The 13,787-nt window shown below is 43.2% G+C and overlaps 1 protein-coding gene across 4 annotated transcripts in view; it reads left to right on the forward strand.

Annotated features, from left to right (window-relative positions):
• The window catches only part of srrm3 (serine/arginine repetitive matrix 3), a 183,545-nt gene that overhangs the window by 168,986 nt on the left and 772 nt on the right, over positions 1-13,787 (forward strand). For 3 of the 4 annotated variants that reach the window (XM_071339727.1, XM_071339726.1, XM_071339725.1), the window contains 3 exons: positions 7,993-8,294; positions 11,414-11,683; positions 12,344-12,478. In XM_071339727.1, the coding sequence (XP_071195828.1) occupies positions 7,993-8,294; positions 11,414-11,683; positions 12,344-12,478 (707 nt within the window). Of the gene's footprint in view, positions 1-7,992; positions 8,295-11,413; positions 11,684-12,343; positions 12,479-12,911; positions 13,060-13,787 lie in introns of all 4 variants that reach the window. The other variant, XR_011667611.1, reaches the window with a different exon arrangement.

Raw genomic sequence — 13,787 nt, forward strand, 5'->3', positions numbered from 1 at the left:
CTTTAGTCTTTATTCTGTGGAGAAGGGGGTCCTTATTTCTGTTCTTTTCCTATGAAGGGTCTCTGGTCAGCGGTCAGCGTTTACAGGAGAGTAGATTATTGCATGCAAGAGAACTCCCTATGTTTTTATATACCTGCTTTGGACCTTTGACCTCCTGATAATGATCTACAGTTGAAGTCGGAAGTTTACATACACCTCAGCCAAATACATTTAAACTCAGTCTTTCACAATTCTTGACATTTAATCCTAGTAAAAAATTCCCTGTCTTATGTCAGTTAGGATCACCACTTTATTTTAAGAATGTGACATGTCAGAATAATAGTAGAGAGAATTATTTATTTCAGCTTTTATTTCTTTCATCACATTCCCAGTGGGTCAGAAGTTTACATACACTCAATTAGTATTTGGTAGCATTCCCTTTAAATTATTTAACCTCTCTAGGGTGGTTTCACTGGATACCGTCCCACCTGGCCAACATCCAGTGAAATTGCAGAGCGCCAAATTCAAAAACAGAAATACTCATTATAAAAATTCATGAAACATACAAGTGTTATACATCGGTTTAAAGAATAATTTCTTGTTAATCCAACCACGGTGTCAGATTTCAAAAATACTTTACGGCGAAAGCAAACCATGCGATTATCTGAGAACAGCGCCGAGCAGACAAATCATTACAAACAGTAACCAGCCAAGTAGACGAGTAACAAAAGTCAGAAATAGCATTAAAATGTATCACTTACCTTTGATGATCTTCATATGGTTGCACTCCGAAGACTCCATGTTACACAATAAATGTTTGTTTTGTTCGATAAAGTCCCTCTTTATATTCAAAAACCTGGTGCGTTTTGTTCAGTAATACATTGGAACAAAGCGCGGTCATAACAGACTGACGAAAAATCTAAAAAGTACCATAAAAGTTCGTAGAAACATGTCAAACGATATTTAAAATCAATCCTCAAGTTGTTTTTGTCATAAATAATCAATAATAATTCAACTGGACAAAAGCTTCGTCAATAGAAAAGGAGAAACAAGAGAGGCGCACTCCCGGTCACGCGCTGGACTCATGTCTGGAAAGTTCCACTGTCCTCTCATTGAAAGTGCTGTTTCTCCCTCATTTTTCAGAGTAAAAGCCTGAAACTATGCCTAAAGACTGGCGACATGTATAGGAAGCCATAGAGATCGTGAACTGGGTCCTAAGTCTTTATGGTGGATAGGCTTTCAATGGAAAAACAGGCATTTCAAAATAAAAGCACTTCCTGGATGGATTTATCTCAGGTTTTCGCCTGCCATATCAGTTCTGTTATACTCACAGACATAATTTTAACAGTTTTGGAAACTTTAGAGTGTTTTCTATCCAAATCTACCAATTATATGCATATCCTAGGTTCTGGGCGTGAGTAGCTGGCAGTCAACTTTGGGCACGCTTTTCATCCAAAATTCAGAATGCTGCCCCCTACCCTAGTGAGGTTAACTTGGGTCAAACGCCTTCCACAAGCCTCCCATAATAAGTTGGGTGAATTTTGGCCCATTCCTCCTGACAGTAACTGAGTCAGATTTGTAGGCCTCCTTGCTCGCACACGCTTTTTCAGTTCTGCCCACAAATTTTCTATAGGATTGATGTCAGGTCTTTGTGATGGCCACTCTAATACCTTGACTTGTTGTCCTTAAGCCATTTTGCCACAACTTTGGAAAGATGCTTGGGGTCATTGTCCATTTGGAAGACCCATTTGCGACCAAGCTTTAGCTTCCTGACTGATGTCTTGAGATGTTGCTTCAATATATCCACCAAATTTTCCATTCCTCATGATGCCATCTATTTTGTGAAGTGCACCAGTCCCTCCTGCAGCAAAGCACCCCCACAACATGATGCTGCCACCCCCATGCTTCACGGTTGGGATGGTGTTCTTCGGCTTGCAAGCATCCCCCTTTTTTCTCCAAACATAGCGATGGTCATTATGGCCAAACAGTTCTATTTTTGTTTCATCAGACCAGAGGACATTTCTCCAAAAAGTACGATCTTTGTCCCCATGTGCAGTTGCAAACCGTAATCTGTCTTTTTTATGGCAGTTTTAGAGCAGTGGCTTCTTCCTTGCTGAGCGGTCTTTCAGGTTATGTCGATATAGGACTCGTTTTACTGTGGATATAGATACGTTTGTACCTGTTTCCTCCAGCATCTTCACAAGGTCCTTTGCTATTGTTCTGGGATTGATCTGCACTTAATCTACATTAAATCCCTACGAAACAGAATGTGTCTCCTTCCTGAGCGGTATGACGGCTACGTGGTCCCATGGTGATAATACTTGCATACTATTGTTTGTACAGATGAACATGGTACCTTCAGGCATTTGTAAATTGCTCCCAAGGATGAACCAGACTTGTGGAGGTCTACAATTTTGTTTCTGAGGTCTTGGCTGATTATTTATTTGATTTTCCCATGATGTCAAGCAAAGAGGCACTGAGTTTGAAGGTAGGCCTTGAAATACATCTACAGGTACACCTCCAATTGACTCAAATTATGTCAATTATCCTATCAGAAGCTTTTAAAGCCATGACATCATTTTCTGGGATTTTCCAAGCTGTTTAAAGGCACAGTCCACTTAGTGTATGTAAACTTCTGACCCAGTGGAATTGTGATACAGTGAATTATAAGTGAAATAATCTGTCTGTAAACAATTGTTGGAAAAATTACTTGTGTCATGCACAAAGTAGATGTCCTAACCGACTTGCCAAAACTATAGTTTGTGAACAAAAAATGTGTGGAGTGGTTGAAAAATTTGTTTTAATGACTCCAACCTAAGTGTATGTAAACTTCCGACTTCAACTGTATATATCCCGGAGACACACACACACATACTCAGCCATGAAATTGCGCCACACAAGCATCTACACACAGACACACAAAACCGTGTGAAGCCCCTTGCCCTGTTTATACTGCTTATTATAGAAAATGCTTGCATCCTAGCTCAATGTCCTCCGCCCACCGTATCTTGCAACAGCGCCCTCTTGCTCAAAGGCCTCGTAATGAAGTTGGTCTACCAAACACATTTCTGTTTGAAATGGAGCTGTGTTTTAAGAATAACCTCAATAAATATCCAGAAGTATTTATTTGCACTATTTGCAGAGGTCCTGTTCTCTCAGAGGACTGTTGCTTTTGCTGCAGGTAACGCTTTAACTGTGAGTAGAAATTCACTAGTACAGATTTGTGTCACCTATCCTATTAATAGATAGCATTAAACAGAGAACTAAAAGAGATTCGGACAGCAAGCTGTGCATCTCAACAGAGCCAATTAAGATGTCATATGTACAAAAAGTTACAGGGGAAATGCAACCCCACGCTGACAAGAAATTCCTTGGTTTGAACAAACTGTAGCCTAACATAGTATCTGGGTGTTGAACCCCTGAACGCTCTGGAACCCCTGAACTTAACGCTCTGGAACCCCTGAACTTAACACTCTGGAACCCCTGAACTTAACACTCTGGAACCCCTGAACTTAACGCTCTGGAACCCCTGAACTTAACACTCTGGAACCCCTGAACTTAATGCTCTGGAACTCCTGAACTTAACACTCTGGAACCCCTACACTTAACACTCTGGAACCCCTGAACTTAACACTCTGGAACCCCTGAACTTAATGCTCTGGAACCCCTGAACTTAACGCTCTGGAACCCCTGAACTTAACACTCTGGAACCCCTGAACTTAATGCTCTGGAACCCCTGAACTTAACACTCTGGAACCCCTGAAACTTAACACTCTGGAACCCCTACACTTAACACTCTGGAACCCCTGAACTTATTGCAATGGTCATTCACACAGAATGTCTACCCTGCCCTCTGGTGGAGTGGGCTGGGAAGGAGAGTGGATGATCTGAGAGATGTACAATACCTGCTCTCGTGTGAGACGTTCCCTGAACATTGTGGTTGATTCCTTTCTCTTTTGTATTTGATTGAATGTCAGTTGATTTCATTGTCTCATGCCTCACTCTGCCAGGGAAGGGTTTGCCTCATGCCTCACTCTGCCAGGGAAGGGTTTGTCTCATGCCTCACTCTGCCAGGGAAGGGTTTGTCTCATGCCTCACTCTGCCAGGGAAGGGTTTGTCTCATGCCTCACTCTGCCAGGGAAGGGTTTGTCTCATGCCTCACTCTGCCAGGGAAGGGTTTGTCTCATGCCTCACTCTGCCAGGGAAGGGTCTGTCTCATGCCTCACTCTGCCAGGGAAGGGTTTGTCTCATGCCTCACTCTGCCAGGGAAGGGTCTGTCTCATGCCTCACTCTGCCAGGGAAGGGTTTGTCTCATGCCTCACTCTGCCAGGGAAGGGTTTGTCTCATGCCTCACTCTGCCAGGGAAGGGTTTGTGTCATGCCTCACTCTGCCAGGGAAGGGTCTGTCTCATGCCTCACTCTGCCAGGGAAGGGTTTGTGTCATGCCTCACTCTGCCAGGGAAGGGTCTGTCTCATGCCTCACTCTGCCAGGGAAGGGTCTGTCTCATGCCTCACTCTGCCAGGGAAGGGTTTGTCTCATGCCTCACTCTGCCAGGGAAGGGTATGTCTCATGCCTCACTCTGCCAGGGAAGGGTTTGTATCATGCCTCACTCTGCCAGGGAAGGGTTTGTGTCATACCTCACTCTGCCAGGGAAGGGTTTGTCTCATGCCTCACTCTGCCAGGGAAGGGTTTGTCTCATGCCTCACTCTGCCAGGGAAGGGTTTGTCTCATGCCTCACTCTGCCAGGGAAGGGTTTGTCTCATGCCTCACTCTGCCAGGGAAGGGTTTGTCTCATGCCTCACTCTGCCAGGGAAGGGTTTGTCTCATGCCTCACTCTGCCAGGGAAGGGTTTGTCTCATGCCTCACTCTGCCAGGGAAGGGTTTGTCTCATGCCTCACTCTGCCAGGGAAGGGTCTGTCTCATGCCTCACTCTGCCAGGGAAGGGTCTGTCTCATGCCTCACTCTGCCAGGGAAGGGTCTGTCTCATGCCTCACTCTGCCAGGGAAGGGTTTGTCTCATGCCTCACTCTGCCAGGGAAGGGTCTGTCTCATGCCTCACTCTGCCAGGGAAGGGTCTGTCTCATGCCTCACTCTGCCAGGGAAGGGTCTGTCTCATGCCTCACTCTGCCAGGGAAGGGTTTGTCTCATGCCTCACTCTGCCAGGGAAGGGTCTGTCTCATGCCTCACTCTGCCAGGGAAGGGTTTGTGTCTTTTTCACCTTGCATTTTGTGAAATCTAATGATGCACTTATGTTGCCCCACTTTTCCCTTTTCTTCATACCTTACCTACTAAAGGAGGGAATGACACTTTCTTGGTAAGTGGATGTTAACCAAGAGGTTAAACAAGAGTAACGATTAAAAAAAAACAGAAAAAAGAAAATGGGTCGCTGTACACATCTCAGCAATAGTCTCCTCCAGGGAAAAAAACTCCACAAAATGAAAATTGAGTAGAAGACGACTTGTTTTTCTGATTTGACTCTATAATTGTGAATCTTTTATTTTGTTCCTTCCATTTCTGTGATGTTCCGTCAAGTTTGTTTTGATTCATATTCGTTTTTTAACCGTTACTAAAACTGGAAGAAGTCCTCTTTTTCTATTCTACAAATCTGTAGCTCTCTATTCTCTCTACTGTAACTCTCTCTACTGTATCTCTCTACTGTATCTCTCTACTCTCTACTGTATCTCTCTACTGTATCTCTCTACTCTCTACTGTATCTCTCTACTCTCTACTGTATCTCTCTACTCTCTACTGTAGCTCTCTCTACTGTAACTCTCTCTACTGTATCTCTCTCCTCTCTACTGTATCTCTCTACTCTCTACTGTATCTCTCTACTGTATCTCTCTACTCTCTACTGTATCTCTCTACTGTATCTCTCTACTCTCTACTGTATCTCTCTACTCTCTACTGTAGCTCTCTCTACTGTAACTCTCTCTACTGTTTCTCTCTACTGTATCTCTCTACTCTCTACTGTAACTCTCTCTACTGTATCTCTCTCCTCTCTACTGTATCTCTCTACTCTCTACTGTATCTCTCTACTGTATCTCTCTACTGTAGCTCTCTCTACTGTAGCTCTCTCTACTGTAACTCTCTCTACTGTATCTCTCTCTACTGTATCTCTCTCTACTGTATCTCTCTACTGTATCTCTCTACTGTAACTCTCTCTACTGTAGCTCTCTCTACTGTAACTCTCTACTGTAACTCTCTCTACTGTAACTCTCTACTCTCTACTATAGCTCTCTTTACTGTAACTCTACTGTAACTCTCTCCACTGTAGCTCTCTACTCTTTACTGTAGCTCTCTCTACTGTAACTCTCTACTGTAACTCTCTCTACTGTAACTCTCTACTCTCTACTGTAGCTCTCTCTACTGTAACTCTCTCTACTGTAACTCTCCCCACTGTAGCTCTCTCTACTGTAACTCTCTACTCTCTACTGTAACTCTCTCTACTGTAACTCTCTCTACTGTAACTCTCTCTACTGTAGCTCTCTCTACTGTAACTCTCTCTACTGTAACTCTCTCTACTGTAACTCTCTCTACTGTAACTCTCTTCTCCCTACTGTAACTATTCTATCTCTACTATAGCTCTCTCTACTGTAACTATCTCTATTGTAACTCTCTCTACTGTAACTCTCTTCTCTCTACTGTAACTCTCTCTACTGTAACTCTCTCTACTGTATCTCTCTCTGCTGTAGCTCTCTACTGTATCTCTCTCTACTGTAACTCTCTCTACTGTAACTCTCTCTACTGTAACTCTCTCTACTGTATCTCTCTCTGCTGTAGCTCTCTACTGTAGCTCTCTCTACTGTATTTATCTACTGTAACTCTCTCTACTGTATCTCTCTACTGTAGCTCTCTCTACTGTAACTCTCTCTACTGTATCTCTCTACTGTAGCTCTCTACTGTAACTCTCTCTACTGTAACTCTCTCTACTGTAACTCTCTCGACTGTAGCTTTCTCTACTGTAGCTCTCTCTACTGTAACTCTCTCTACTATAACTCTCTCTACTGTATCTCTCTACTGTAACTCTCTACTGTAACTCTCTCTACTGTAACTCTCTCTACTGTAACTCTCTCTACTGTAGCTCTCTACTGTAACTCTCTCTACTGTAGCTCTCTCTACTGTAACTCTCTCTACTGTAACTCTCTCTACTGTATCTCTCTACTGTAACTCTCTCTACTGTATCTCTCTACTGTAACTCTCTCTACTGTAGCTCTCTATTGTAACTCTCTACTGTAGCTCTCTACTGTAGCTCTCTCTACTGTATCTCTCTACTGCATCTCTCTACTGTATCTCTCTCTACTGTATCTCTCTACTGTATCTCTCTACTGTATCTCTCTCTACTGTATCTCTCTCTACTGTATCTCTCTACTGTATCTCTCTCTACTGTATCTCTCTCTACTGTATCTCTCTACTGTAGCTCTCTCTACTGTATCTCTCTCTACTGTATCTCTCTCTACTGTATCTCTCTACTGTAGCTCTCTCTACTGTAGCTCTCTCTACTGTAACTCTCTCTACTGTATCTCTCTACTGTATCTCTCTACTGTATCTCTCTCTACTGTATCTCTCTCTAATGTAACTCTCTCTACTGTAGCTCTCTCTACTGTAGCTCTCTCTACTGTATCTCTCTACTGTAACTCTCTACTCTCCTCTCTCTTTTCTTCTCTACTCTCTTCTCTCTGCTCTTTAACTTTATTTGTTAATTTGATATTGTTTACCATTCTTCCTCTCCCTCTTCTAGTGTTTTTGTTTGTTTCTTTTTTAGGATTATGATTTCTTCGTCTCATTATGGTTTTGCATGCCAAAGTATTGCATGCGCCGCACCATAGAGGACTGTCTATAAGCCATATCAAGAAAAAACCTAGATCTTTTCTTTTAGATGTTGACCCTCTTTTGGCAAGTACACCGTAGCACTCAAACCCTCCACTGTGACAAACTCTGAGGCCCTTTCTTCCCCTTTCTTCTGTTTTGTCTTTGGTTCTTTTTTTTCCGTTTGTTGGTTATCATCTCTCTACAGAAGCTGAGAATGCTGACTGCTGCTACTCCGGGAACCCAGTCGACCGTGATACTGCCACAACTGAGAGGAGGAGAGAACAAGGCCCACACTGCCCTCTACAGGGCCCCAGGAAGTACTGCTGCCCAGGCTGGAGAGGCCCTACATGGGGAGGACAGGCAGACGATGGGCCTGGGGTCGTCAGGGAGATGGGGAGGTCACAGAGTCCAGGGGAAGCGCTCCCATTCGCCGACTCACAGCAGTGACTCTACCCACTCTCAACATAACCTGCATCCTCACAGAGAAAAGAGCTCTCACCAGAAAAAGTAAGGAGAGAGATTGGACCGGCCATACTGACATAACCTTTACCGGTCATTGGCCGGATTAATGCAGGGAATTACTGGGGCTTAAACCCCTGAGCACTGACCCAAGAAGCAGCAAAGAAAAAGTAAAAAAGAAAAAAAAATTAATTACATGACCGTTAGTGCATTGATTGGGTAAGCGATTCCTAAAAAATCCCAAAATACTGAATGATAAATAAATGTGACTGGTCAATTGTTTGAGTCAGGGGGCTGGGCCCAAACCCAAGAGGCAAAAAAATATTTCCATTTTTATGATAAAAAATAAATAAAAATCCAACCACAATGTTCTAAATACACGAGAGAGCATTATATAATATATATTATATATATAATATAATATAATAAAGCCACAGAGTTTCACATTTTTTACTGTGGATTACATTGTATTACAAGCGCCTACAGGTAACTGCCAGAATAAATGAAACACCAACATAAATGTCTTAAAAGGGTGTTTGGTCGCCACGAGCTGCCAGAAGAGCTTCAATGCACCTTGGCATAAATTCTACAAATGGACCTAAACCAAGGAAAATGCACCCCACAGACCATAACAAACATAGCTGTGGGAAGTAGGGGTGCTGAGAGTGCTGCAGCACCCCCTAAAATGTTTTAATAAAAAATTAAATAATATATAAACAAACTCAAACTATTCAGACCCTTTCCCTTTTTTCCAAATGTTTTTTTTTACGTTACAGTCTTGTTCTAATTTATTATTTTTTTTTTAAGTCATAAATCTACACACAATACTGCATAATGACAAAGCGAAAACAATTAAATTATTCCCCCCCCGCAAATTTATTACAAATAAAAAACAGAAATACCTTCTTTAAATAAGTATTCAGAGCCTTTGCTTTGAGACTTGAAATTGAGCTCAGGTGCATCCTGTTTCCATTGATCATCCTTGAGATGTTTCTACAACTTGATTGGAGTCCACCTGTGGTAAATTCAATGGATTGGACCTGATTTGGAAAGGCACACACCTGTCTATATAAGGTCCCACAGTTGACAGTGTATGTCAGAGCAAAACCCAAGCCATGTGGTCGAATGAATTGTCCGTAGAGATCCGAGACAGGATTGTGATGAGGCACAGATCTGGGGAAGGGTACCAAAAAATGTATGCAGCATTGAACGTTCCCAAGAACACAGTGGCCTCCACCAATCTTAAATGGAAGAAGTTTGGAACCACCAAGACTCTTCCTTGAGCTGGCTGCCCGGCCAATCTGAGCCTTCAGGGGAGAAGGGCCTTGGTCAGGAAGGTGACCAAGAACCCGATGGTCACTCTGACAGAGCTCCAGAGTGCCTCTGTGGATATGGGAGAACCTTCCAGAAGGAAAGTCTCTGCAACACTCCACCACTCCACCGGGCCTTTATGGGGGAGCGTTCTAAAGCACTGTGTCTCAGTGTTAGAGGCATCACTTCAGACACCCTGGTTTGAATCCAGGCTGTATCACAACCGGCCGTGATTGGGAGTCCCATAGGGCGGCGCACAATTGGCCCAGCATCGTCCGGATTAGGGGAGGGTTTGGCCGGAGTAGGCCGTCATTGTAAATAAGAATTTGTTCTTAACTGACTTGCCTAGTAAAATAAAGGTTAAATAAAAAAATTATAAAAATAAAACCTACTAAAGGTATCCACCATGACCGCCATCTTTCCTCTGTTACCACTAATCAACTGATACTCCTTACCTACAGTGGGGCAAAAAAGTATTTAGTCAGCCACCAATTGTGCAAGTTCTCCCACTTAAAAATATGAGAGAGGCCTGTAATTTTCATCATAGGTACACTTCAACTATGACAGACAAAATGAGAAAAGAAAATCCAGAAAATCACATTGTAGGATGTTTTATGAATTTATTTGCAAATTATGGTGGAAAATAAGTATTTGGTCAATAACAAAAGTTTATCTCAATACTTTGTTATATACCCTTTGTTGGCAATGACAGAGGTCAAACGTTTTCTGTAAGTCTTCACAAGGTTTTCACACTGTTGCTGGTATTTTGGCCCATTCCTCCATGCAGATCTCCTCTAGAGCAGTGATGTTTTGGGGCTGTTGCTGGGCAACACAGACTTTCAACTCCCTCCAAAGATTTTCTATGGGGTTGAGATCTGGAGACTGGCTAGGCCACTCCAGGACCTTGAAATGTTTCTTACGAAGCCACTCCTTCGTTGCCCGGGCGGTGTGTTTGGGATCATTGTCATGCTGAAAGACCCAGACACGTTTCATCTTCAATGCCCTTGCTGATGGAAGGAGGTTTTCACTCAAAATCTCACGATACATGGCCCCATTCATTCTTTCCTTTACACGGATCAGTCGTCCTGGTCCCTTTGCAGAAAAACAGCCCCAAAGCATGATGTTTCCACCCCCATGCTTCACAGTAGGTATGGTGTTCTTTGGATGCAACTCAGCATTCTTTGTCCTCCAAACACGACGAGTTGAGTTTTTACCAAAAAGTTATATTTTGGTTTCGTCTGACCATATGACATTCTCCCAATCTTCTTCTGGATCATCCAAATGCTCTCTAGCAAACTTCAGACGGGCCTGGACATGTATTGGCTTAAGCAGGGGGACACGTCTGGCACTGCAGGATTTGAGTCCCTGGCAGTGTAGTGTGTTACTGATGGTAGGCTTTGTTACTTTGGTCCCAGCTCTCTGCAGGTCATTCACTAGGTCCCCCCATGTGGTTCTGGGATTTTTGCTCACCGTTCTTGTGATCATTTTGACCCCACGGGGTGAGATCTTGCGTGGAGTGTCTTTTATACTGATAACAAGTTCAAACAGGTGCCATTAATACAGGTAACGAGTGGAGGACAGAGGAGCCTCTTAAAGAAGAAATTACAGGTCTGTGAGAGCCAGAAATCTTGCTTGTTTGTAGGTGACCAAATACTTATTTTCCACCATAATTTGCAAATAAATTCATTAAAAATCCTACAATGTGATTTTCTGGATTTTTTCTCCTCATTTTGTCTGTCATAGTTGAAGTGTACCTATGATGAAAATTACAGGCCTCTCTCATCTTTTTAAGTGGGAGAACTTGCACAATTGGTGGCTGACTAAATACTTTTTTGCCCCACTGTATCTACCTCCAGGACTAAAGTATCCCACTCTTCCAAGCGGCACCACCGTGGGGGTCGGGGACAGGCCCATCACCAGAGGCTGTCTGCATCCCCAGGGCGGCACCACCATGCGTCTGGGTCAGGCACGAAGAAGAGTGAGTCTCGGGGGCGGGGCGGTGTGGGGGTCCGGCAGCGCAGCAGCTCCTGGAGCTCAGGACGGTCCTCATCATGCTCTGCCTCCAGAGAGAGAGGCCTCAGCAAGGCCAAGTCCCTCCACGTCCATGCCAGACAGAACAATTCCAGGTGAGGAACATCGCCTACGGAAGGGTTACTTACTAGTCTATGGATGATAGTTAACCTACCAGCAAGAGGAAGGGTTACTTACTAGTCTATGGATGATAGTTAACCTACCAGCAAGAGGAAGGGATACTTACTAGTCTATGGATAATAGTTAACCTACCAGCAAGAGGAAGGGTTACTTACTATTCTATGGATGATAGTTAACCTACCAGCAAGAGGAAGGGTTACTTACTAGTCTATGGATAATAGTTAACCTACCAGCAAGAGGAAGGGTTACTTACTAGTCTATGGATGATAGTTAACCTACCAGCAAGAGGAAGGGTTACTTACTAGTCTGTGGATGATAGTTAACCTACCAGCAAGAGGAAGGGTTACTTACTAGTCTGTGGATGATAGTTAACCTACCAGCAAGAGGAAGGGTTACTTACTAGTCTGTGGATGATAGTTAACCTACCAGCAAGAGGAAGGGTTACTTACTAGTCTGTGGATGATAGTTAACCTACCTGGAAGGCCAGATTAACCTCTTGGTTTTTAGGTCTACTAGAAACTTTTGTAGTTTAGTTTAGCTCCCCAGTGATTTTATTTTGACACAAACATAACTTTTTTCATACATTTTGTTTTCTTTTCCTGTCCAGTACATGACAATTTCTGTGGCATTTTTAGTTTTTCCGCTAAGGAGAGAGATAGTCCTCACCACTCTGACGCTGACCGTGCTCATCGTCGTTCCAGGAGCTACTCTCCCATCAGGAAGAGGAGACGAGATTCTCCCAGCTTCATGGAGGCTCGCAGGATCACCAGGTAACAGAACAGCTACAGTATCTAACCACGCTCCCTCAGTGAAAGCAGAATACAGTTGTAACACTGACATCTATGGGAGAGATTGTCAAGGTTTTCTCCCTCTCAGCTTTTCTTGGGGTTTTTCCTCAACAATTTGATTGTAAATACTCAGCATAATTACTGTAAATGTGGGGTTATTTTATGTACATACTGTATGTGTGTATAAGTGTGTGTTTTATCCTTAATCAAGTGGAACTGAAAATGTTATATTATTTCAGGTGAAATGTATTTTTATCGTAGAAGTGTACAACCTTTATTACAGACTGGATTTGTCACAGCTGAGCGATGGCACACAGTAGCAATAATATGATTCAATTGTATTTCCCAGGATATGTGTGGAGTGCTTTTCGATAAAATGCTGGTTTTGTCACTCCTCTGTCACTCCTGTACAAAGGAAGATTCCCCTGGAAGCCAAGACAACAGAATGCTGCTGAGCTGCAGGCTAGGTTACTGTGGTAACAGTTGCCGTGCAGCAGGACTCTCCTAGTCCTCCTGACTGAAGTCCGGTGAAGCAGCTAACCAACAGAACAAACTTCCCAAGAGTAACACTGCTGCCTCTCCTTTCCCTTCGAGTCTCTCTCCTTCTTTCTATCCTCTTTTCCTTTTGTAAAGCCACTTGAATAAACTCACACGAGCACTAGAGAAACGGTCAGATATCCACTAACGTTATAACACAGGTGTGTTTGATGAAGGTGCTATCAAGGCCTTCATCTTAGTCAGTAATGTCTCCCTTGGCCGTTATCCCAAATTGTGAATCTACAGAAATTCCAATGACAATTATTTTTTTGATGATTCCAGTGAATACTCATTCAGTAGCAGAAGCACCTTGATAGAGCTGACGTCGTTCCTAGATCGTTAAGTCACCTGATTTGTGGTTGATGGCTAAACTTCAGATCATTTTCCTGTCCTTTTTTGTGTGGCTAACAGCTCTTAACTTACCAGCAGCAACCTCTCAAACCTCTCAACTTCTGCAAGACTCACTTAGGTTGTACCTTGAGGATGTCCATTAACAAGGCAATCTCAGCGCTTTTAACCCATTGAAGTGTGTGTGTGTGTGTGTGTGTGTGTGTGTGTGTGTGTGTGTGTGTGTGTGTGTGTGTGTGTGTGTGTGTGTGTGTGTGTGTGCGCGTGCGTGTGCGGACGAATACTAACTAACATATGCATCTGCTCTCTTTCAGCACCTCTCAATCTGACTGTATCACCTAATAACCATAGTAACAACTACAGTAATAAATACAATAAAAACCACAGTAACAACTACAGTAATAAA

The sequence above is a fragment of the Salvelinus alpinus genome, chromosome 13 (assembly GCF_045679555.1).
Source record: "Salvelinus alpinus chromosome 13, SLU_Salpinus.1, whole genome shotgun sequence".
In the NCBI taxonomy this organism is placed as follows: domain Eukaryota; kingdom Metazoa; phylum Chordata; class Actinopteri; order Salmoniformes; family Salmonidae; genus Salvelinus; species Salvelinus alpinus.